The sequence below is a fragment of the Fundulus heteroclitus genome, chromosome 18 (assembly GCF_011125445.2).
Source record: "Fundulus heteroclitus isolate FHET01 chromosome 18, MU-UCD_Fhet_4.1, whole genome shotgun sequence".
NCBI lineage: Eukaryota > Metazoa > Chordata > Actinopteri > Cyprinodontiformes > Fundulidae > Fundulus > Fundulus heteroclitus.
The window spans coordinates 8,028,434-8,054,754 of record NC_046378.1 but is presented as its reverse complement, the minus strand read 5'-3'; the positions used below and the strand labels follow the sequence as shown (position 1 = coordinate 8,054,754).

The window sequence follows — 26,321 nt, the reverse complement described above, 5'->3', positions numbered from 1 at the left end:
TTGCGGCTCTAGTGGCACGCGTTTTCTTGACAGTGAGCTGACAGGAAGAGGGGGGAAGACAGGCGGCAAAGCGCCGCGGGTCAGAGTCGATCCCGTTCCGACCGCGTCGAGGACTAAAGGCCTCCTAATATGGTTCGCGCTAACCGCTCCGCAGCGGACGCGCCCCGGAAAACAAAACTTGCCAAATCCAGTCGGGAAAACAGCGAAAACATCATTTCCACCAACAAAAGCCTTCAGAGCCGTTCTCTGTATTGTAATGAAACAATATTAGGTAGATTGGACAACACGAAAGAAATAGCAGCATCAATGTTAACGCTTGCTTCCTCGATGCAGGCCGCCATTGCTGTCTGAATCAAAACAGTCTCACGTCATGGTCGCTTCTCCACTACGTCACATCTATGAAACTCTAGCCCTGCGTCCTGATTGGCTAGACAATAAAATTGGTTGGAGAAATCACTCTCTATGGGAGAGGTCCCAGATGGATGTGAGTGAAGCTAGGCGGAGCGAAATCCATATGGCGAGAGTCTGGTTAATCAAAAACAGGAATGCAGAAGAGATGGTGGCAGACTTCTAAAGAAGATGTAACTAGCTGTAGGGAATAGTTTCTTCTAGAACAGGCAGAAACACAGAGGGACTTACAGGAGTGGAGAAAGGAGCACACAGGTGGATTACATCTTGCGTAGATGATGTAACCAGCAGGAACTCAGTGACTCTGAGGTAGTGGTTGTTGAGAGTGTTGCCAGAGAGCACAAGATGGTGGTGTGTAGAGTGACTCTGGTGATGAGGAAGATGGAGAGGACAAAGGCAGAGCAGAGGATAAAGTGTTGAAAGCTGAAAGTTAAAGAAAGATGTGTGGTTTCAGGGAGGAGTTGAGACAGGGCCTCCATGTCCAGGAGGGGCTTCCAGACGATTGGACAACTACAGCTAATGCTATCAGTTAGACAGGTAGAGGAGTACTTTGTATGTCTTTTGGAAAGAAAGGCCAGAAAAGGGCTTACAGTGACTGGTACGACGGGTTGGACAGTAAGGAGGGAGAGACTTATACAGATTGGCAAGGCGGAGAGAGACATGGGAAGGATGTTCAGCAGATTAGGGTGATTAAGGATCAGGATGGAAATTTACCGACAGGTGCAACAAGTGAGATATAGATGGAATGAGCACTTTGATGAGTGGATGAATGAGGAAAATGAGACAACGAAGAGCAGAAGAAGCGACCATTGTGGACCAGGAAGTAGCAACATTATTAAAGATGAAGTGAGCAAGGCATTGGAAAGGATGAAGAGTGGAGAGGCTGGAGCGTGGAAAGGCAGTTAGTCCTAAGGAAAGTCAGATCCACAGATTGATTAATTGGTATTGGAAATATGAACAATTCCTTAATTATGCCATTGTATAATTTTACACTGCACTTCACATATTAAAATGTGTTTTTGTGTTTTCAGCATGAGCTTATTTAACTGCAACGAAACTTTCCTTTATTTAAAGCGTTGTGACACAATTTTACCAGGGTTGCCAATAAATGTGAAGATTGGTGCATATGGCAATAACACAAAGAGCATTAATGCAGTTTAATGCATTCTAGTCACATGCTGACATTTTTATGTATGGAGAGCACACTTTATATAAAAACAAATCCTTGTTCCACCCAATACCACTCACTTTTATTCTTATGTGATAAATCCACCATTTCCACTTGTGCTTTAAAGTTTTTTTTTGTTTGTTTCTTGTGGTTGATCTCGTTGGGAACAAACAGTAGGCTACGAAGAAATGTAGGTTGGTGAACCAAATTTCTTTGATTTGAGGTTTATGCAGTGTTCTGGTTAAATATAGCAAGAAAGCCAACTAAGCCTCTTCTAAACTTAGAAATATGACCTATTGGTGCCATGACTTATTCCTATTAAAGCTTGTCAATTTCTATTTATTTATTCAAGATTCATGAATAATGTCACATTTTTTCTACATCAGTTCATAGAAGCAATTATTTGCTTCCTTCTGTTGTTACACTGTTTTTAAATCGACAAGAGCCATCGAGGCACCACGGTTATCCAGAGTACTTGGTTGCATCTGTCAGCATCTTTCTGTGGTTTTGAATATTTGTTTTTCCCCTACAGACAAAAGCTTGAAATTGATGCATGGTATGTTTACTGTCGCACTCACAGTTTACTGAGAAAGCACCCACATGATCAATGCTTTCTGGGATCTGATGTTCGTTTCATAGACACTTTGTGTGTTCAGTGGGTGGTATAAGCACACGGAGGGTGTTTAAATATGCAAAAATACTCATTTCACTACAGAGGTAAAACCGTAATGCAAATGAGAGAATACACAAACATGTGCAGCAAGCAGAACATAGGGAACAGGGCGGTGAAAAGAGAGAAAGCGTTCATTCACTGTTTTTGTGCACAACCTATTGCCTCATTGACTAGAGCGAGTTTGTCATTAGGCTTGGGGTTCTCAAACTGACTTTTATTGTGGGATGAAATATTAAGTTTTGAAATTTTCTCCAGTAATCAGATTGGTTAAATTATTTGATTAGCAATTTTTTTCTAATTAAATATGCAGTAGTCTCAGATTTAAGTCTCTGCCACTGGTGTTTTGGAGAACTGAAACATTTTATTTCCCAGAAAACCCTCGACGACACATTGATAAATTAGGATCCCTTTCGACTCTCTTTACTTTTTCTGTTTTGATGGGAAATTATAACCTTGTGTGGGACATTTGTTTAAGTTGCTTTAAGAACAACAAATAAGCTCCAGGTTTACAGTTTCCATAAGGAGCTTGAAACTAATATTCCTCCATTCAGTTTAATAAATCACCAAGTAGGCCTGGTGATTTATTAAACATAGGCTACATAGGCAGTATACCACAACAAATCTCTTTGGATACCTGTAGTTGTAATGAATAATCTAACCAATACAAGTTTTTCTTCACCAATAACCCACACACTTATTTTAAAAAAAACGAAAACATTACTGTGGTTGTGGCATCTCGTCATGGAAACTCAGATGAATTATTCAATGAATACTTCTTTATTAGAGTTATTTGGAAATCACGGCCCCATACCGTAGCCGGCTTTCGAAGAAGAGCACCTCCCCTAAAATTCGCATTATGAGACAGAGTAGACTGGCACAGCTTTTAGCTGACTCCGGTGGCCATAGTTTCAATTTATAACGCTTTACCCAAAAATAGTACACCTGTGGAACAATAACTGCACATTTCTGAAGATGCATTCGAAGGGTTAGCTGTGATGCTAATACAATGCCGTAAACAAGAGGGAGACTTTGCTGGTTTGCACACCGTCCACCCTACTGTGGGTATCAGTAACTTAAGAGGAACCAGAGCCACATCCTGTAACATTTATCACTGATCATATATGATATTTGATCTAATTTGTAAAGGTGACAATTATCATATTCTGAGCTTCTCAGATACCCTTAATGATCGATAAGTCAATCAGTTGCGGAATGACAACAATGTAGGTAGGGGTGGACAATAATTCAATATCATTATATACCGCAATATACATTTATTTAATGATAGTGATATGACATTTCCAGTATGTGCAGTTTCATAAACATGGCAAAATAATTGTCAAAGGTTTGTACAGGCATCTGTTGTAGACATTCTTTGCAGTCTTTCTGAGGCTTTTATTTTGTTTATATCGATATCGTAATTATATAGTATCTACCAAAATTAAAAAAATTATTGTGATATAGGTTTTGGCCATATCATCCAGCCTTAAATTTAGTTTTCCCAGTGACTTCAAAAGAAAAACATCAATTTAAAGCCATAACTTTACTGTTTAAGCTTTTTGTTTCTATTTATGGGAGACATCATGTTTTCCCAGCCCTAACCAACTAGTGATGTATGTCAGCAGCAACTGAAAACAGAAAGTGTTTTAAAAGCTAAGTAAGGGGCAGGATACAAAGGTCATCCCCTGCCTTTTCAGTCGTGTACCCAACTTCAGTACCTAAACTCTCCAGTCCCCAAATACAAATCTTTATATCTGTTAAAGCACCATACCATGCAATTTTTAAGCAAATAAATGGTTAAAAAAATATTTTAATAATAATAATAAAGACAAACGTAAATCGAGACACAAATCAGTAAATAATTTGACTCACACTGTTTAGTCCAGAATGTGTGTGGGTGAAACAGACCAAAAGACAAATTCTTTCAAGCTGATAAAAACCATGCTGTCAATTTTCATCCAAGGGTAGCATGTTTCACTTTAATTAGCAATTATCCTGAGAAGCATTAAGAAACTATTGTAAATCTGAAGCAAAGAATTACAGCGACACACAAAGATGGCCAAGTCACAACAGATGAGTAGAACCTACAGTAATTACGTGCTACGAGTACCTGTTTTTTTTTCCTAGTTTCAAATATATTAAAATTATCCATATTTGCATTTCTCTTGCCTGGTGGATATTGTTGCAGCTGTACCCTTTAGAAAAAGTTTCAGGGATCATAATGCACCATTTACAGTGGCAGCGGGACGAATTTAGTGCTACTTCTTGGTCACAAACACTGTGTGTAACAGCTTGCATTCAGTCTCCATGGTAACCAACTGTTGTACTGGCAAATCAGTGATGGCGGTCCTCCATTTACAATTGGCTTTCAGCGCTCATACTGATCGCAGCATCGAAATGCAGGTTGGGCGGCAGGCAAACTGCTTTGTTGCCTGGACGGAAGGATGTTAGCCATCAGCACCAGCGCTGATGTCCAACTGGATCCAAAGATGTAGCTGTGGAGCGAGTCCGCAGTCTTTTAGACTATCTTCACACTGTTGAACTTAATGGTCTGTTCTAATTTTTTTATACAAAGTATAAAGTGACCTGCAAGCCCAGAAGAAGATGTGACATTATAGGCACGAAGCTGTGTTTGAGGAAGTAAACAGGGATGTCAGCATGCGTGTATCAGTTCTAAAGAAAACTAAGCACCATCAATTGTGTCTGCTGTAATATTCTTAAACGGTGTCCTGATGAGACTTTATCTCAAAGGACACCAACTCTACAAACGGGAAGTAGTGTCTGGATCTGGCGAGCACTGATGCACATGCAACTGGCCTTGTTCATCATGGATGGGAGTTTTCCTCTCCACTGTCGCTTCATGCTTGCTCAGTATGAGGGATTGCTGCAAAGCCATGGACAATGCAGACGACTCTCCCTGTAGCTCTACGCTTCTTCAGGAGTGAATGCTGCTTGTCGGGACTTTGATGCAATCAACTGGTTCCCTTATATAGGACATTCTTGACCAATCTGTATAATCTGACCCAATCTGTATAATCTGATTGATTTTGACTTTTTAAAGTGCCTCGAGATGACATGTTTCATGAATTGCCGCTATATAAATAAAATTGAATTGAATTGAATTGAATTGAATGGTAAGTAAAGAAACAGGTCTTAAACCCAGTACTGAGAACAAAGGTGTGAGTGTGCAGTCGTGACATGGAGCAGGAGTCACAGCCTCTGCTATGTTGGTCTGGTCCACTGGCTGCATTCGATCATGCGGCTTCCCGACTCCTCCGGCGCAAAATATGAAGGTTGTCACACCCCAACAGTGCGAACGGTGGATTAAATGTGGACGTTGCCTTTTCGACTGCGGTTGCTTTGATGCAAATCTGCTAAAAAATTAAATTTAGGACCACACGTGAAAGTGTCCTGGGTCTGAATTGAAAAAGCAAAGTAGGATTGTGCCTGTTCAGATTGTAACAACACAAAATTGTACGTTACATATAGGCAAAAGAGTCTGATTTGTGCGAATGCAGCTTTACTTGTACTTAGGGGACAAACATTAAGCAGGAGAGCACAGCGACACATCGGATCCACTGCATCAATTTTAAGCCACGCCCTGATAAAGGCTTTGCTCCCTAGCCTCCATCTCCGAAGCCCCAAGCGCCCGGCGCGTTCTAACTCAGCCAGCTGTCTGCCTTCTGAGTAGTTGGCCATGTAGGGCCTTTCCCCACGACAAGCCATTTATTATCTTTGACCCGTCATCAAAGATTATCCTTCACTACATCAAAAAACGAAAAACAAAAGAACCTTGGATTGTTGTGCACAGCCGTTGTCCAACTAAGGTGTACATAAACATATTTAATGACCACATAAAGTATTTACACGAACCTCCATTATGGCAGAGCTACTTTCCAAAGAAGAGGTCTTGCCTCAGCAACATCAGTTCCCAGGAAGCAACTATGCAGAATTCATTTTCACAGGCCTGTCGGTGACGTGCGTTTTAAGAAATGCGTGGAAGACCATCAAACTACGAACACCCGTAAAAACGTATAACACAATGAAGACCCGCTGGGGATAATGTTCTCGAGTTAAAGACACGTTGGTTTGAACCGAAGGTCTTCTCGGGTCCATGTGTATCTGCTGTTAATCCCATTTTAAGTTAAGATAAGAATTTTAGCGAGAGCATCCAACTCTTGTCCTAAAGTGCCGCCTAGGCCAAGTGAGTCGGCACTTAAACTGTCTCACCTGCAGGCGAACTGAACATATTGAGCAAAAAAGAAATCTTTCACTCTCTGCATTTTAAGTCATTTTGTGTCCTGTGCAGGAAGTGAAAAACACATTTCTGTCAGAAACCGGCTAAACTTGTCTACAAACACAACCAAACTAACTTTTTCCTGGTCAGGTTTTCTGTTGGTTTTGCTACTTTGTTATAAATCGTTAATTGAAGATAACGCCCAAAACCCTCCCAAAACACAGGCTCACCTGTTTGCGAGAGGCATAAGGTGACTTGATCAGAGTTCCTTTCAGCACGTCCATGTGTATTTCTCATATTTCATTCAAATAACTCCCTTCGGAGGTCTGCATTTTTTTTTTTTCGTTTTGTACGACTGCAGCAAAACAGAAAAAAAAAAATGGAAACAACAAATCACATGACAGCTGATTGAAAACAGGACCAGGCCAGACTGGGTTCTGGGTCCAAAGCTTAAGTCAAAAGCTGTGTACCAGCTAATCAGCCCATTTCTTAGTGCCTCTTGTGATGTCATCCAAACAACAACGCACAAAGCAGAAGCAGAAGGGTTTTTCATCCTTGTGCTTATTTAAACGCGGTGTATTTCGTGAAATCCTGCTGGAAATCCCCACCTCATTACACAGCTGTTTTTCATCTCTGTGTACATTTGCCAGTGGGGAAAAAAATACTGTTACACATCATCTTTAATTAAACTAGTTATTCTTTTTTTTTTTTTTTTTTTAACACTAACTTATATATCAGACAATATAGCCACCTCTCTGCCAGGCATTCTCTACTTTTCCATAAACCTGAAGGAGTAGATGTTAATAATTCCAAATGTTTTCCTCAGTCAATATGAATCTAGGGATTGCGGTAAACTTAAGCCATAGAATAGCAAATCCGTCGTGTTGTACGGGCAGCTCTGGCGCAAATAAACCGGCTTCCTGGACTATAGGTTTTTGCGAGCACAAAAGGTAGAAAGGCGTGCAGACGTAGGCAAGCGTGCGTAAACGTGTGTGGGCTAAACAGGTGATGTCCTGTCTTGATGATGCTGAGCCCTAAAATCTGCAGCACATCTCTTATGTAATACAAAAATGCTTTTGTGCATTTAAGGGAAATAGTAATAATAAAAAAAAATCCCCAAGCAAATGAGCTTAACCTGTCTCTGGCAAGCAAAAAAAAAAAAAAAAAAAAAAAAACCGTTGTGTCACTCTTTTAAGTCATGTTCTGCTTAAGATCTCCAAGGACGATTTTGATTTTGACAAACACGTTCACACTCCACGGGGTGCCGTGTTGGCTGGCAACTGTTCGCACGCATGATCCATCAGCATCTGCATTGTTTCACCCACTCACCAGTGGTCTGGACGCTGGTGGGAAGGTGGGGAGCCCACACAGTTTGGAGTAGAGGCGGCAATAATGCTGCCTGTGTGCACACAAATAAAGAGCCACTGACTTTGACACACACACACACACACACCCACACACTCATTTACACAGTGGACCATCCAGCCCCACTCTGAATTTACAAGGTGGGGATTAAAAAAAAAAAAAAAAAGTCCAGATGCAACTTCTGCATATCAGAATGACAGGCAGGGTGGATATCTTTCAGACACACGGCAGCATATGTGGCAATATATTGAGATGAAACGCGTGCAACGCTGCAGGAACGAATCCCAGTTGCACAAACTGCATGGTCTACAAGTGTCTCCCCTCCACCCTAAGGATAACAATTAACTGCGCTAATACCGTCCAGGTTCCTTGAATGAAATGCATTTCAACCACCACCCCCCATCCACCGCAATGTAAAGCTATACACTGAGCAGATTGTTGAAACAGGGCCATGTCTGAGAAGGGGGGGGTGGGTTGGGGAGGGGGGGTTTGATCGCTCTTTCCCGGTCTTACCTGCTCGCTGGTTGCCAGCTCCTTCTCCAGCTGCCGGTGCTTGTTGTGCCACACCAGATAGTGGACAGGATAGCGACTCTCCTCCAGAGTTTTCTTTGCAGAAATCATCCTCGGATCATAGTTTGCCCCCTCCTCTTTTGTTTTGTCCCCCCCCCTCCACCACCGCCACGGCGGATCTCGGGATTACTTTGTGCTGAAATTACCCCTACACGGTCGTGCCCACCATCCTTCATCGACGGTGATGCCCAAAGGCGTGTAACCTCACGCGTCAGGAGTCAGCCTATACTCGCTCTCGCCTCAGAATAAAGTGAGATCTCCTGTAATATCTAAAGGGGGAGGACAAAACCATAACGCTCCTGTGTTGATTGTCTCAGCAGATTAAAAAAAATAAATTAAAAAAAATACACCTTGAGTTCTTGTCTACTCGTTCCTCCACTCCTTGCCTTTCTCTCTCTTTCTCTCTCTCTTTCTCTCTCTCTCTCTCTTCGTTCTCCAACACATCTATCCTCCGCCTCTCCTCCCATCCGGTGGTGGTGACTGAGAAACATGCACTGGCAAGCCGCAATAATAAAAAAAAAAGAGCTCACACTCAGCCAATCCGCTGTCGGGGATGTGAGTAAAACACACGCCTGAAGGAAAAGAGCCAGAGAATAAAATCACAAATTGCCCCTTATCGAAAAATGAAACAGCCCAGCTAATTTCTTCTCTTATTTTATACTCGTATCTAAGCTGAATTTGCTACATCTAATAACTTATAACAATAAAGGCGCTATAGCCGTGATGCTTTATTTACTGACAATTATGTTACATGGATTAATCGTGAATTCGCTTTGAATTTATCGTTGACAAGACAGGACCATAGACAGATATGGGCTAATAAAATATTTCAATGCAAATCGTATTCACGAATAGTGATAAATGTCTTACAATATTTATCTCGAGCTACTTGATATCTGATATTGTGTTTTGGGTATGGGGTTCATCCAGCCCACGCTTCGGAATGACAGAATTGACCCGCCCTGTTCCCCTCTAGATGTTAGGCTAATATGGCAAGCTATATGCCTAAATAATAAATGCTCTTTGGCGGTCTGCCATCGTTACCCCCCTTTACTTTTCGTTACGTTCCTCTCCAGTTTTGCTCAGACTTGTTTCACTAGTGTTTTATAACGCTAAAAAAAAAAAACATAAAATAAAAATCACATTAGTGACAGTTTCCTTGGAAACATACTCTTTATGGTATTAAAGTGGGAGCAGTCCAAAAAGAAAGCTTGGCAGCACCCAAGTCCTACTAGCTTTTTGGTACACTTGTCCATGAGTAGGCTGGAGTGAATCAATGACAGTGTCAAACTAGTAAATTAGTTGATAGAAAACCCCTAACATTTTAAGTAGTTAAAACAAATGCTGTCCAAAAAGTTTATTAGCCACCCCAAATTAGCACTCTAAAAATAGAAGTGCCGGAGGTTTTCCTTCCCGTTAATGGGGAGTTTTTCTTCCCACTGTCGCTTCATGCTTGCTCAGTATGAGGGATTGCAGCAAAGCCATGTACAATGCAGACAACTCTCCCTGTGGCTATACGGTTCCCCAGGAGTGAATGCTGCTTGTCAGGACTTTGATGCAATCAACTGGTTTCCTTATATAGGACATTTTTGACCAATCTGTATAATCTGACCCAATCTGTATAATATGATTGAACTTGATTTTGTAAAGTGCCTTGAGATGACATGTTTCATGATTTGGCGCTATATAAATAAAATTGAATTGAATTGAATTGAAGAGGAACCTAAGTGCAGACTGGTTGTCATTTATAGTAAACTGTTGGTATTAATCTTCAATTTGAGTGATTATTTTCACCAAAGAGCGACCAAACTCCATTCACAGTTAAATAGATTTGCTGCAATGTACTCTGAACATTTGTTTGCCAGCTATTCCCCTTTTCTCTAACTCACAAGATAATTCCTGCTATAACCCATAGTGCACCATTATAGCAGAGCAGAAATCCCAAGTAGTAAGTTTTTTTTTTTTTTTTTTTTGTCAAGTTTATTTGTGTCACAAATTTCAGCAGTAAGGCAGCTCAAAGTCCTTTACATTATGAAAACATAAAAACATAAATACATCGAAAATGTCACCGGTTGTGAAACCAGTAAACAAAGATTAAATTTCCTCAAGTGAAAAACATCCATACACATCAAATATGTCGGTCAATGCTCCTGTTATTATGGGTAAAAATCAACTCTAAACAGGCAGGTTTTCAGTCTTGATATAAAGGAACTCAGTGTTTCGGCTGTTTTGCAGTTTTCTGGAAGTTTGTTCCACATTTGAGGAGCATAGAAGCTGAATGCTGCTTCTCCATGTTCGGTTCTGGTTCTGGGCGTGCAGAGCAGACCGGAACCAGAAAATCTGAGTGGTCTGGAAGGAGGACAAGACTGAAGAAGTGAACTACTATCTCATAGTAGTTAAGAAGTTACTTCCATTAAGTAGTATAGTTACTTATATATTATTTTAACTTTTTAGGTCGCATTAGAGAAATTTGTGTGCACATTTAAAAGTCACCAGTAAACTAATAGGAGTTTTTTGGGGCTCTGATAACAGCCTGTCCAGGCTGGTCCCACAGGGGGTGGCTCAGGGGTGGACCAGGACTGGAGAGACCGTGTCTCTTCGCTGCCCTGTGATTACTGTGACATTAGCTTGGGCCATAAATGTTGAAGATTATGGTATTTGACAAATAACATTAAGTAATAACAAATACTATTTGTTATTACTTAACACGTCCCTAAGAAATAAACTCAACCAGCTGGACAAAAGAACAACATTTCATACCACTCTAGTTCTGGTCCTCTTGCCCTTGACTTTCATACCTGTTTTGATAACTGCTGCTGAATAAAAGTAACTTGCTGTTTGCTAAATTTTAATCATAATACATTGGAAGAAAATATGGTCGAGGCTCCAAAAAAAAAACCAATATTTACTGCACTTTTGTTTGGAGGGGTCATAATCTGCCATGTTTCATAAAACTGAAATTACCCAAATGAGAATCAAAACCACAATATGTTGGAACACAAAAGAATGAAAAGTGAAATGTAATGACAGCTTAATGACAGTTTACAGTCATATTCAATCAATTAGACTACAATGGACAAATGTATTTATCTCAGAAAGTCAATTCACAAAGGCAAAACACATTATATAGATCGACACAGACCGGTCATGTTTTAAAAGCCTTTATTTCTGTTAACACAGTGATCCCTGCCAATCCCCTTCCAGTTGATAAAAACACAGCATTTGAAATTAGAATATTGCAACAGACCAATGAAAAAATAAACATTTCTCATGCAGAAATGGGGGCTTGATGAAAAGTATGTTTAATGCCGGCTTAAAGATTGCTGATTTTATTTTTCTTCAAAAGGTATCTTTAATCTGACAAATAAATATATATTTTTTTACTTTATGGAACATGACTAATATACATAATTAATCAAAATACCACGTAACTACGTCGGCTACGTCGGTTCTAAATGGTTAATTTACAGGAACGAAATGGCAATGTAGATCCGAAATGGGGGTCCTTGAAACCAATAATACAGCAAACGGCTTTCCATAGAGAGTTAAGTGGCAGGTGGAGAGCTGCCGTCTCTCGGTGAATCGCAGGCAATACAGGGGCCAGATTTAATTTAGCGTATGCAGCGATTCCATAGCAAGATGCGACTCATACACAGACATTAACCATGTTCACGTAACCTGGCGTTAGACGTGGAGTTCGGAAAGACAAGAAAAACTGGAAAATCAGCTCCCAGCCCGGCCAGGGGGGGGAAAGCAGACCACGCCACCCGGCTTCCGGGGATTGAGGGGCCGCAGCGGTTGACGGCAGACGTCGGTCGGTCGGTGGCTCGAGGCGGAGGAAAGACGGCGCGAGCGTTCAACGTCGGCGCGGACATCCACCGCTCGATTTCGGCCACTTTCGAGATGTCAAGAAAGCTGCACAGGACAGAAGTGTGCGCTGACTGCAGTGCGCCAGGTAGGGGTGGGGGGGTAGACGTAATAAAATGGACCATTGTGTCGGAACAATACGTCGGAGAGCCGACATGGTGGACTTACAGAGGCCGACGTGGCTGTCACTGTCACGGGGTCCGCAGAGCAGGAAAACGGCCTGGGTTGCCGAGCTTCGCTTAGGCCCAAGATAAACAGAAAAAAAAAATAGGCGTGTGTGTCGGACCGGGGGGGGAAATCATTTAGCGACCAGCTGTGCAGAGATGATGTAAAGTAGCGAGTAGGCCGTGTGTGGCTGCGGTAGTAAGCGGGGCTGACCGGTTTATTTATTTATTGCAGCGGAAGGTCTGGCTGTCAGATTTCTGCTCGGAGGGACGTTTGTTTTGATTTCCCTGACAGGAATAGACCCTTTTACCCGTTAGCTTAGCCGAGCTAGCGGCGTCGCTTTTTGTTAGCTGGCTTTTAGGTCCGGATGGATGCCCCGATTTATTAAATCACCCCATTTTTTTTTTTTTACAAAAAGGTCATGTGTCGTCATCATTAGTAGAATTTGTTTTGAGGCTTTTGGATTTTGCCTACCGAACGCAGCTAGCTTAGCTTAGGACGCTAGCCACTCCTGCTAACTTTCGCTAAATGGCAAGTTGCTGCCAGCTCGGAGTTTTGACTGCATTTGACAGCATTCTGCGGCAACCCTTAGCCAAAGTTATTAAAAAAAAAAATTTTAATGTCTCTTTTAAGTGTTTATGACTGCATACGAAGGTCGAAGGAGTTGGCACTAGCACATAGCGTGAAATAAAAGTTCAGTGCCTAATCAGACCTGACACAATGCTGACCAGAAGCAGTTGCCTAAAAAAACCCACGTAATATTAACCTTTAATTCGTGTTGCACGGGACACGTTTGGTAGATGAATCACTCTTAGTCCTTTTTAAACAGGTTGGACCGGGATTACAGCAGGTAGCCGTGATACAAAATAATCTTAACAGATGCACTGATCACACGTCACACGTTTCCTGCCTGGCCAGTACCGATTTTTCTTTGCTTGATCTGATTTCAATTTTGACACATGATAGGTTTTCTCCCTCCCTAAAACCCCTCCAACTTTTCTACTCTTAAAATCTCTTTAAATCATAAATATCCATTGGCAGAGGTAGTAGCATTGAACCCCACAGAAATGTAAGGATTTATACTAGGGATGCACCAATATTAAAATTTGGGCCGATATAGATATCCAACATTAATAATGTTGTTATAATCGATAACCAATATTTACGTGTGTGTGTGTGTGTGTGTGTATGTATGTATGTATGTATATATGTATATATATATATTAGGGCTGGGCAAGTTAACGCGTTAATTTCGCGTTAATTCATTAGACTATTAACGGCGATATTTATTTTACCGCGCATTAACGCATGTTGCTCACATGCTTTCAGTCAGTGTCAGTCAGCACGCGCGCTGACTGCAGCAGCACTCTCCCGCTCCCCCCCCCCTCTCGTACATGGCTCAGCGGCGCCAGCCAATCAGCGCGCAGGCTCAGCCTGGCCCGCCCGCTCAGCTCTCACACAAACTTAGCAAAGAAACAGCTGAGAGAGACCGCAGCAGCGAAAAAACATGAACAGAGGAAGTAGCACCGTTTGGCTTTATTTTAATACCGTAAATGAAATCAAGCTGTATGTTTTGTAAAAAGCCGGTTCATTTCAGTGGAAACACAACAACTTTATCTAAGCACGTGAAAAAACATGAAAACGTCGAGCCACAGAAACGGAGAGAGGAGACGAAACTTCTCTCACTGCCCCGACAGACCCACAGACTGACGTCACTGACTGAGGCGTTTCAGTCCTCCAGGGAACATCCAGGTAGATCAGTGGATGGATGGATGGATGTTACTGGAGCCCACACATAACATGTAATTAAGACCTTGAAAGAACCCAGTACATATATTAAAAAGTGTTATTTAAGATAAGATAACATTAGCTAATCCTTTTTTTATCCCACGACGGGGAAATTTATAGGATTAAAGCAACAGGCAGGTGCACACAACACAGACAAAATTACATAAGGATTGAAATATATAAGAGGTGGATTAGCGAAAAAACACTGAACATTATTATTATTATTATTATTATTATTATTTAATTGTAATAATAAAATAAAAACCACAAAACCCAAAAGGTCAACAGTTTCATGATACATCAAGCTTAGGGACTGGCTAATATACAGCAGGTCAAAAAAGGCCATATTTTGGCTGCAGTGCTTGCTGTTCTCTTATGAAGAAAAGATCAACTAGTGCACTAAATTCAATAGATGGGTTGAAAATATCCAGTATAAAATAAGTGCTACAAATGTTACAACACTTTTGTTCATATGGCAGCAGAACATTAAAATAAAAGTGCTCTTTACACTTTTGAATTCATTCTTGGAGTTTGTAAATACAATGCGATTAATCGCGATTAATCGCGATTAATCAGGGCGATTAATCGCGATTAAATATTTTAATCGTTGCCCAGCCCTAATATATATATATATATATAGATATATATATATAGATATATAGATAGATATAGAGATATATATATATATATATATATAATATATATATAGATATAATATATAAATATATATACATATATATATATATATATATAAATATATATACATATATATATATATATATATATATATATATATATATATATATATATATATAAAAATATAATTAGTTTCGGTTACGCTGAAACTAGACCGTTACGCTCATTTTTAATGAGCGTGTTGGTGACTACGACACGTTTGAGAGTGGCATAGAAAAGTCAGCAGAGCTCTTGAACGTGCACCAGTGCAGCTATAAACCTCCCGAAACACATGAGCTAACCCTAGTTTCTATTAGCGTGATGAACAGCTGAGCTACACTACGCAAGTAGCAGAAAGACACATCAGCGGGGACACCAGCCTTTTATCTATGGTAGTAAAATTTTTGAATGTGGGTTACAGTCTAGACAAGTGGGCCTCAATTCTCGGAACGAACATCGGTTGCTAATATCGGCCCGGTTTCACTAATTGGACTGATACGATATGTTAGAAAACGACAAACACTGGTTGATACCGACGTTAATGACGTTATATATGGTGACTGGATCATGGTCTCACGTTTAGGGAAACGTCATTTTGCTGTGTCATTTTCCCCAATGCAGCCCGCTGCTCTCATGGTTAATTAGAATGTGTCGTGCTGTGTTTTTTAGATGTGTCTATTGTTACGACTCCATTCCTCAAAACTCTTGAAGCTAAATCTTTCATCCGGGACTCCTTGGTAACGACTCTCACTGCAGTGCAGTAACGGTTACCTGACACTAATTGACCAATCATTATGTTGTCCTTGTTTGCCTTACCTTTTGCTGCTCAGTTGTCTTTACCCCTGGGCCGATAGATGAACTAACCATGACTGTTTTTTTTTTTTTTATCTATTCAATCATAGCTTCCATGTTTGTAAATGCCCCTTTTACAGCGGCCGTGAATCACACTTTAGCCGTAAGCCCCCTTGGTTTGAACGTTGAGCGTTTCTGAAACGGAGACCCTCTTCTTTGGATCGGGTGGCAGAGACGCGCGTTTGTTTTTTCCGCTCCTGTTATTCACCAGGAATCCTCGTTGTTTTGGCCGCCTTCGGCAGGCTTTGCCGACTCTTTGCTAAACAACTGTCAGTTCTGCGTCGGAAAAAACCAGGGCAGGTTTAGGGAAAATCGTGTCATTCAGCAGCTTTGGCCAATAAAGCAGCGCTAATAGTCCAGGCGCCTCTAATAGCGTAATGGTGCGTAGCCATCACATTGATTGGGGTGGGGGGGTGCAGAGTGGCTAGCCTGGGATTTTTATATTTATTTTAAAGATTAAGTAATTAAATTGCTTCCCTCTGGAGTTCTGTTATTCCCAAGGAGGTAAATGGTATTCCTCCGAGCTGTTCTGCATGTGCTGCTGCTTTTTCTGCCCCATGAACAGCCCCAGCCTGGTGGTTTGTCAGATGATGGACCTCTTCAGCTCCACTGATACCTTTAAACAGGGACGCTTTTATCCCACTTTGACAGTAGTTAATGCAGATAGTTAATGCAGCACGTTGGCGCGCTGCTCACCACATCATCAGGGTTCCAGTGGCGTGAATGTGATCCAGACTCGATAATTAGTCTCTCGGTGTCATTTGGCTGTGAATGGCCAATTTTTGCACTTTTTTTTTCTTTCCTGCTTTGGTGTAGCTACTGTATTTTGAGGCTCTTTACACAAATAAATATGAATTTAAATGATTTTTAACATTTCTTAGTAGGAAACTCAGCCTTTGTGGGTTTTAAGCCGTAAATACAGCTCCTCAGTGAGATCCCCAGAGGCTGCTGGGGCGCTATGATGGCCGCCATGTGGAGAACACGGGAACTTGATAAACTAACTGGAGTCCATGAAATCCCAGAATCTCAAAAGTATTTGCTCATGTCACCGAGGAGGCAAAGACCTATACTGGCGTCTGAAGCATATTGGCCGCTGCAGCCACCCGTACCTGTCGTTATCGGCTGGGAGGTCCGCTCTCCCCTCAGCATAAGGGGGGGAAAAAAACAGGTCAGTCATTGTGAAATCTCGCTGAAACGCTGAGGTCCAAAAAAGAAATCCCCAATTTCTTGAAGTCCGGCGCAAAGTTTTGGACAGAACGGCACCTGGCTGACTTTCACCAGTGGGGAGAAAATCATAATGTGGTCGTGGTGTGGTGCTGCCAGAGCTCAGGATCTAAACACAAAAACTAACACAGGCAGTCCTGGTGTTGGACGGAGACTTCTGTGATCGACGGAAGAACTGAAAACGAACACGGCTCACAATGCGAGGGTTGGTGTTTCTTTCAGGCATATTTTGGTCTTCAGTTTGACTCTAAAGAATTTTTAAAAGGAAGATTTAAAAAAATAAAAAATAAGAGTGAAATACGTGACCTTCCTCTTTGCGCCTAATAAACATTTTGTTCTTGAAAGAATGAAACGTCTTTCGATACGTTGCAAAGGAACTCTGTGGTCTGCTGAGCCATAGTTAGCTCTTTGTTTGTGGAAGAAGTTATTAAATGGGAATTATTTTTCATTCGCTGCATAATTTTACACTTTTGGGGTTAATAAATGTGGTGTAAGTGGGATTTGGAAAAGAATAAGCGAGATTCCATTGGGACTCTGGTCAGAATACGCTAAAGCTGAACTTTTTTGGCCCAGATGCAAAGGTGTACGCATGGGAACTATATTTATCTACACATGTTTTTCTATAACAGCTGTAGATAAATATGGGAAGCGACTGAAAAATAACCTACTGGAATACAGAAAAGTATGATTCTAACGCAACATAGACCACCTCCATTTCTTTTTTTTTTTTTTTTTTTTTTTTTTTTTTTTAGAAATCTCAATATATTGCCCAGCATTAGCTTGCCGCTAAAACTACTTTTTGAAGAGATATCCACAAACCGATGAGCGCAAATGCAAGCCGCACTGTTCAGAATACGCCTTGAATCCTTTGGTTCAGCTTCACAATGCGGCACTCTGCTCTGCGGTCGCATGAAGTTCAAGTGAAGAAATCAGCTTGTAATCAAACAAAAAGTGTAATTTAAAGGGCCGGAGCACTTTTTCTAGGCACTTTATATGTCTGCTATGTTGCAGCACCTGCGTATAGGAACAGTCCTGACAGCAAACTAATACCTTTTAGAAGGAACAGCTATGCTTCAATGAATAAGAGATTAGGCTAGACCACAGGTGTCAAACTCAAGGCCCGTGGGCCGAATCCAGCCCATCAAGGTAAATAATCTGGCCCTCAAGAGCCAAAAAAAAATGGCATCATGTCATAAAGTAGAGGCACATATCCTTTTAAAGTGTATAAAGTGGCTAAAACTGTGCCTCCTGTAAGTGTAACTCACCCCAATATCAACTTTTTTTGCAGATAAACTGTATAAACGGGGCCTAAGGTTGCTACTTTTATGTTACTGTGCATTTTTTATACTTCTATGTGAACTGGAATGAAATTATGAAATGAAAAGTATCGTCTATACACGTGCAACCGGCCCTTTTAATGACTTCATGACGCCAAAGTGGCCCTATATAGAAATGAGTTTGACATCCCTGGGCTAGACGATCCGTACTTGTAGTCAGATTTAGCTGGTTGGGGTTTATTCACATCATTATTGTTGTTATCCGTTTTGTGTAATTAAAAAGTCAGTCTCGTACCAGAAACTTCCAGAGCCTAAAAGCAAGTGAACAGTACTGCAGTCGTTCTGAAATGCACCGAAAGGTCAGAGCTGACTGCAGCCCTTCGTTTGTGTTTATAGGTGAAATAAAACGTAAATGTTGGATTTGACTGTAAACGGAGTCTGAATTGCAGCTCTGCAGGAAGAGCGACTAAGCTTGTAATTGTTCATTTTGCCTCCCCCCCCTCACATTGGTTTTAATTATCCCGAACGAAAAGCTGGATCAAACTGTCAGAAAGCAGATTTATCCCCGCTGCCATTGTTTTAAGGGTTTGGTTATTGTGACATCATCCCGTGGCGACCCAGATCCCTTTTGTTTTGTTCTGGTTAAACGGCCCCCAGGGGGACTGTCGCTGCAGTTTACCTCTAATCAGCTCGTTGTCTCCACATCAGGATCCATTTACGTTTACTTTGTGGATTTAGGAACAGCTTTTTTTTTTTTTTTTTTTATTTATTTATGTGTTACTGCATAATTTATTAAGCAGATTTACAAATTGTAGAAAAACTACATACACTGCTTCACTAGCTGCTCCTAGTACCAGGAAGCAGCCGCAGACAGCTGGGAGGACCGTCACGCACATCCTGTGATTGTACCGCGCATCTCTCTGTGTTTGTCCGGCAGACCCCGGCTGGGCCAGCATCAACCGAGGGGTCCTGATCTGCGATGAGTGCTGCTCCGTCCACCGCAGCCTCGGCCGCCACATTTCCATAGTCAAGCACCTGAGGCACAGCGGATGGCCTCCGACACTACTGCAGGTACGGCGAGAGGGAGCCGGACCCGCCCTGGATTTGTGAGGGAGACTCTTTGATTGGATCCCCTCTTTGTGTTTTGGTTTCAGATGGTCCAGACTTTGGCCAGTAACGGAGCCAACTCCATATGGGAGCACAGTCTGCTGGACCCCGCACAGGTGCAGAGCGGACGGAGGAAACCCAACCCTCAGGACAAGGTCCAGTAAGTATCCTGGTTAAACGCTCCAGTTATGGGCCCTCCGTGAACATAAGTGATGTTTTAAGTGACCAAGAGCACCAAGTTGTGACATGAAAACCCTGCAAACTGTGGTTTTGGTTTTTATTTATGGGTCTCCTTCCTTACGCCGCTCACAAACACACCTTTCAGTACGTTTTCAGGTTCTCTTCATGTTGAAATATGTTGGTGGGCGGTTCAGAACAACAGCGCTTGGTATTTTCCCATTTCTTTCAGTTTTTGTATCTCTAGACGTATTGTTGCTTTAACTTTCTAAGACGTCTTTCATTAGAGATCTGTGGGAGAAGTAGGGGAACGGTTGTATCCCATCAGCTCTGGTTGATTACAGGAACCATTTAGCTGCTTCTGGGAGGAGAATCTGTAGTATTCAGGCTTTACTTCTTGTCTTAACCTAACCGGAAGGTGTGGTCAAAGGACAATCATTTTATTCTTATAGGCAGCTTTATATAACAAAAGTCTTTTGTCTTTGCCCCTACTTGTAGATCTCAATGACATTTTGCTGCCAGATGAATCTAGGATGTTCTTTTTTTATTGTATAGAGCCCCAATCCACGCTGAGACGAGATTAGGTGCAGATCATTTTTTAAACCGGATCCCAGACCAGCTACATTTCAAAATGCCTGTTTCGTCTTCCCGTGTGAACATACAATCTGCATCTTTTCTGAAACGATGACGTCGTAGCTTTGCCTCTCTCATCCAAACGGCAACAAATATGGCGCGTTTTGATGTCATGTTCTGTTGAGACAGATATCTGCTTGGTTTTGGCTGCCAGTAGCGTCCTCGGACTCTTCCTCTCTACACGGCGTGTCCCCCTCCTTCCCACAAACAGACCACGCTGAACTCCCCCGCTCCGTGTTTGTACCTTTACTTCACGAGTTATACCCACAGAAAACACTGCAGCAGGCATGCCTACCAGGGTGCCCGTGTTTTTTTTCTCAATCATTTATGAAAACTTGCTGTTGGTCTCCGTGTGGACGAGGCCAGAGGTGGTAAAGATTCACTTATCAGGCTTTCGTGGCCGAATCCATTTCCAGTTTTCTTTCTGGTCGGACCTGCCGATACTGATTGTGGCTGCTTTGGATATTCTAAGGCGTCTAACACAACCCTGTTTGTTTAATTCAGCAATGCGCTGCATGTTCGGTGATAGTTGTAGGTTTCAATCCAACAAGAAACGGAAGGGATCGCATCATTTGCATTTATTCATAGGATCATGTCACCTTAAACTTTAGCTGATTTTTACTAAACTCAAAACAAAAGTGCATCAAGAAATCTGGCATTTTTTTTGGTAGTAAAAATTGTTTTTTTTTTCCAGTTTTATTACATTTTATAAGCCTGCCAGTCGATAGGCAGAGTAAATCAAGGTCAAATTAGCCAATTTTGGTTACCAGCCGATCAATTAGTGAATTATTATTCAGTCTTTTTGGTCATTCTTGATGTTCACGTGAACTTGTTTCTGGTAGAACTGCCACTTTGCTAATCTTGTTCTTCTCCTGTTCAGCACCACTAAGTCAGAGTTCATCAGGGCCAAATACCAGATGCTGGCATTCGTGCACAAGCTTCCTTGTCGGGACGATGACGGCGTCACTACGAAGGATCTCAGCAAGGTAAAAGCTCGGTGTTCCACTGCTGCTCGCTTCTTTCCAAACTCAAAATTCAAATATTTAGCATGCATATTTTATGCTGAGAATAGTTACCGTAGTCTTCTTTTGGATGGTCTCCTTAACGTTTTATCGTTGCTGTTATGGGCTTCAGTTTAAACAGATTCTCATCCACATTGGAAGAATAAATCATTTCAAGTGCAGCTCCTCTGCAGGAGGGCCTTTTGTAATTTAGAATATAATAAATTTAATCGACAACCATCTTCACTGCAGAAAATTGCCTCCGCTTCCTTTTTAGAACGGCGCGTTTACTCGTGCAACACGTTTGTTCACTACTGCTACAGCCACAAAGTAAACACACCCTCCTTCAAGTCTTAAGATCTTCCATGTTGGGTTTGGGGGTCAGTCTCTGCCTCAAGCGGGGAAGTTTCACCGTCTTTTGGTGTCTTGCTCATGAGGTGAGAGGATGGAGCAGGAGATGGGTAGAGCGACTGGGTTCTTCCTCTGCAGTAATCCGGGCGGGGGAGAAAGAGCTGAGCCAAAAAGCAAAGCTCTCCATTTACTGGTCAGTCTGCGATCCGGCCCTCACTTATAATCATGATGTATGATCATGAGCGGGAAAAGAGTTTGTTGAGGTGTTCAGACACACATTTCCTGCCACATCCCACTGTGAGGAGTGGGAAGAGTCAGAACCTACTGGAGGGACTGCTGTATAGATCTCCTCTGGCCTGGGAACGCCTTAGGATCCCCCTGAGTTAGGCTGGAGAGGGAGATGTCTCCTGGACCTGTTGCCCCAGCAACCCAGTCTCTGATGAGCAGAAGACGAACAACAACATGTTTTAATCCATCATCACACTGTAAGGAAGATTGTAACGTGGGATTCTAGAGAAGTTGGAAACACTCCCGCCTGCTTCATCTTAGGCTCCATAACCTTCACTTCAAAATTTATGTTTCCTTTGCTTTTACTGTCATTAAATGAGTGAAAACCTGAGATTTATGAGAACGGACTGCTTCCGACCAGCGAGTCCGTGGACACGCGTGACCATGATCTGTAGATTCAGCTTTGGTACAAAATAAGAAAGAACGAAGCAAACATCTGAGATGGTGGGGAGGGTAGGGATTATTTCAAATGTTTTCAGCCTCAATCGGTGGTTTTATTTAACTTGAGAAGTGGCGGTCTTGAAAATGCTACGCCGCTGCTGAGGGTGTTTATGTGAGCCGCTGAGTCGTGGATCTGTCTGGTTTTCTGAACCAAGAGGAGCCTATTCTGCTCGCACTGAGAGCTCCTTTGATTCTATTTAGTGGTTTCACTGGGGGCGGCCTTCAGATGCAAATCGGACCCCTTTGAGTGAACTCCAGACCTTTTTTTTTTTTTTCTCCTCTGCCTTCTGCTTTGTGCTTTTTGGCTGAAGGAAAACAAAATGAATTTGCCCACACATGTCGGCCTAACGGGTTTTCCTTTAATCGATCTCTTAAAAAAAACGAGGATCTTCTCATTAACGCGCCATAAATCCTCCAGATTAACTCTGGGAGTTGGCGCTGGAAGCGTTTTTTTTTTTTCTTTCTTTTTTTTTTCTGAACCTTGGTGTATTTCAGGGTAAATAACAAAGCTTGTCTCTGTCCCAGTCCGTCGGAGTCTGTCTGCAGCGCCTCGTCTCCAGCTGATTCTGAAAAGTTCAGGCCAATTAGCAAAGATGGAGCCATTCATGGCGGGGAGACAGCATGCCCGAGCACATACGCCGCTTTTGTCCCCCCTCACATAGCCGAGAACGAGAGCACACACACAAACACGCGCAGCCTGGCTTATTACCCCCCCCAGCAGGGTGTGTTCTGGATGACACAGCAGGAAGCGTAACGATCCCCGCTGCTGAGGCGCTCCAGCAGGTTGATAAAAGGCCGCTGCCCGTCTCTGCTCTGTCTGCTCACTTCCTGTCTCCTCTCCCTTTTGTCCGCCAGCAACTTCACTCGAGTGTGCGGACCGGGAGTTTAGAGACGTGTCTTCGCCTCCTGTCCCTCGGCGCCCAGGCCAACTTCTTCCACCCGGTCAGGAAACCGCACATCTGCCCCCCGCCGGCAGCAGCCAGCGGCTCTGTTCACCGATCCTCGCTATGCTAGACCCATCAACGTGACTTTTGTGTGCTCTTATCCCCCCCCCCCACCCCCCGCCGTCGCTGCAGGAGAAAGGCACCACCCCGCTTCACGTGGCAGCGAAGGCAGGGCAGATCCTGCAGGCGGAGCTGCTGGTCGTGTACGGCGCCGACCCCGGAGCTCCCGACATCAACCGCCGCACGCCCATGGACTATGCCAGGTACGGCGGGAAACACAAATGCCATTTCAGTCAAATCTTGATGGGAACCAGCATAAGTAGAAGTGTTGAGTTCTCTAAAGCAATGATTCGTGTGTTTTTTGTTCTGTTTCCAGGCAGGCCGGCCACGTCGAGCTAGCAGAGCGTCTGGTAGAGTGTCAGTACGAGCTGACGGACAGACTCGCCTTCTACCTGTGCGGCCGGCGGCCAGGTGAGCTTCTCTTTCTTACGGTGGACCTCACGGCTGCTACGCTCCCGTCCAAAGGCCACTTTCATAGATCGTTTCAAACTTTTCCCACGTACGATGTCGTGGATCATGAACCGTTCAGGTAAACGGCAGATTTATTTCAAGAGAAAAATGATCTTAAAAAGCCGCAATAACCTGGTTGCTTAAACGCCGACGTTGATACTTTTTGGTTTAGTTTCATCAGTCAGTCTCCTTGTGGTCATCTGATTATTGATAAGGTAAAATTCAGCAGTCCTGGCGGGGTTTTTCTGGTATCATTTGCATCCTTTAGCTAAAACCTCAGTTTGCAGCGAGGCCACGAAGGATAGAAAGGTTCTCATCAGACAAAGGTGTCTGTCAGGGGAAAGAGTGGGGAAACAAAAACATCCCCAGCAATTATACCTGGACCATGACAGGGTAGAGATGGACAACAATCTGAGACGTCCTCCCGATCTGAGCGACGCGGACATGTTTGGAAAGATAACGGTGACCAGATGTTGACGGATCCAGCTGTGGGGTGATGATGGAGTCTACCGAAGGCAGCTGGAGTTAAATCAAAAGTGCTTTTAACAAAGTTAGTTCAAGTGTGTGCACTCATGCAGCTCAGCCATTGCACATTTTGGATCTGCTGTTTTTTTCTTTTAAACGGTTTAGATTTTTTAGTTGAATCGCATAGAAAGCTCTTTTTAACAGGAATGCGTGAACTTTAGAGATCCTGTCTACATGCTGCTGTAGCTTTAAAGCCATCAATAAAACCCTTCCTCCTTTCTTTTTTAGATCACAAAAATGGCCATTATATCATTCCACAAATGGCGGACAGGTAAGGACCACTGTGTTATTTATTTTTTTGTTAATGTTTGCCATGTTGTTGGCCCAAATAGTTTGGTTGGTGTGAAGAATCGCTGCTGCCTGACCTCGCTGCACTTGTTTCGCTCAGACGTGATGCAGTTCATCGCTCCCACCACACGGTGTCCCCGCAGCGAGCGTGCAGCCTCAGATTAGATTAGAAATGTGATGCTTTATTAAACCAGTTAATTCCTAAATACCTGAATGTTTTCTGCTGTTGCCGACGACCGGACCTCATCGTGTCCAGTCTCACTGACGTGAAGCTCGTTTCCCAGCTGCCGTCTAACCTTCTCTGGCATCTGCTCTGTTCTGGTGGACGGTTCTTCATTACGACTATTAAAGCTGTTCTGACGTGGCTTCTCTTCCCCTTCTTTCTCTCTCTTTCTTTCTTTTCTCACTCGTCTCCTGTTCTCTTCCCCTTTTCGCTGCGCTTGGTGGAGCCAGAGCTCGTCCTAAGTGCCCGACACAGAGGTATCTTTACTTTCCTTAACAGCTCGTCCTCCTGTCTTTTGTGTGTCTGCATTCTTCACCTGAATCTCTTTTAATCTACCCGGTGCAATAAAGTTTGGCAAAGCCACCATTTCTGCTTGTTTTATAGATAAAAATAAGCCCCCTGGATGATTTACCATCTGCAGCTAAACCCTCACATCTTTCGGTTTCAACAGAACCAGAGTCGGTTCTTAACTTATACAACATGAAATACTCCATAAGGATTTAAGTTTGGATACATGACTCCTGAAAGTGAAATGGTGCATCCAGCTCACATGACGAGTTGGGTTTGATGGGAATAAGATTGAAAACAGATTTTTGGTCTCATCAAGAGAATAATTGTCAGATGGTTTATAAACTGTGTTTCTAAAAAGGGCTGCAAAGATCAAAGTTGAAAACTTTCTATGAGAATACAAATACATTTTTGGGATTGAACTGGAGAAAAAACTAGATGTTAAAATATTGAAGGTTTTGCACCCTGACAGGTTTTTAATTGAAATATGTTTGGGGAAAACCGATCCCTGACGTTCCTTAAGCTCAGGCACCTCTCACCCTGCCTGCTCCTAAAAGCCACGCCCACTTCAGGCTTGCATCCAGTGCAGACACCGTTTCTGGACCATCTAGGCCACCGTCCTCATGGAAGAGGTCATTGCCTAAAAGCCTTTAGCTGAAATCAGGTTTCAGTCAAGATGCGTTTTGATTTCTTTGTGGAACAGGATTTTATTTTTTATGTAAATAGTGTTTTTATTTGTTCATTACTTTTTAAAAGGCTGTGATCATGGATATAACATGATGCCAAAAAGCTTTATTAGAGCGCTTTTTTTCCAGTGTTTTTGCTGATAGAGAATCACCGCTCGGGGCAGAATTACCCAGCCGGACTGGACCCGTTTTAAGTTTCTGACCCTGAGCTGTTCAAACGGAGCTCAGAGTAATCAAGCTGCTGCCAGAGAAACGATTTAAGGTTTGGTGCTCGTCGGCCAGATCGATGGCGAGTCTTTGCTGGTCGGCTCTTATCAACGCGACAGGGCAGCTAGAGAGCCGCGTCCTTCCCTGCTTCACTAGAAGTCTGTAACCCAGATGCCCAGCGACAGGCTTACAGCACTGAGCCTGATCAGAACCTGCAGCCCAGGCTTCTTCCACCAGACACTAAAAACTGTAAGAGTGAACCTCATTCTGGGTGAATGAAAATATCTCCTGAGATGTTAAAGTCTCCTTCAGCTCAGACTGTTTCCATGTGAGATCCGGTGCGTCCCGTCCAAACCGCACCTGCTCCCTCTCCTGTCTTTAGA

General features: G+C 42.7%; 2 protein-coding genes across 7 annotated transcripts in view; one reads left to right on the top strand and one right to left on the bottom strand.

Annotated features, from left to right (window-relative positions):
• Positions 1 to 8,919, bottom strand: part of ankrd13b (ankyrin repeat domain 13B) — an 80,070-nt gene extending 71,151 nt beyond the window's left edge. For 2 of the 3 annotated variants that reach the window (XM_036149555.1, XM_036149556.1), the window contains exon 1: positions 8,365 to 8,919. In XM_036149555.1, the coding sequence (XP_036005448.1) occupies positions 8,365 to 8,472 (108 nt within the window). In that variant the 5' untranslated portion in view covers positions 8,473 to 8,919. The remainder of the gene's footprint in view (positions 1 to 8,364) is intronic. The other variant, XM_036149557.1, reaches the window with a different exon arrangement.
• A 3,050-nt stretch (positions 8,920 to 11,969) lies between these two features.
• Positions 11,970 to 26,321, top strand: part of git1 (G protein-coupled receptor kinase interacting ArfGAP 1) — a 29,395-nt gene continuing 15,043 nt past the window's right edge. For 3 of the 4 annotated variants that reach the window (XM_012858468.3, XM_012858469.3, XM_036149529.1), the window contains exons 1-9: positions 11,970 to 12,376; positions 19,207 to 19,340; positions 19,424 to 19,536; positions 21,067 to 21,172; positions 23,123 to 23,209; positions 23,344 to 23,474; positions 23,588 to 23,682; positions 24,475 to 24,517; positions 24,988 to 25,014. In XM_012858468.3, the coding sequence (XP_012713922.2) occupies positions 12,325 to 12,376; positions 19,207 to 19,340; positions 19,424 to 19,536; positions 21,067 to 21,172; positions 23,123 to 23,209; positions 23,344 to 23,474; positions 23,588 to 23,682; positions 24,475 to 24,517; positions 24,988 to 25,014 (788 nt within the window). In that variant the 5' untranslated portion in view covers positions 11,970 to 12,324. The remainder of the gene's footprint in view (positions 12,377 to 19,206; positions 19,341 to 19,423; positions 19,537 to 21,066; positions 21,173 to 23,122; positions 23,210 to 23,343; positions 23,475 to 23,587; positions 23,683 to 24,474; positions 24,518 to 24,987; positions 25,015 to 26,321) is intronic. The other variant, XM_012858467.3, reaches the window with a different exon arrangement.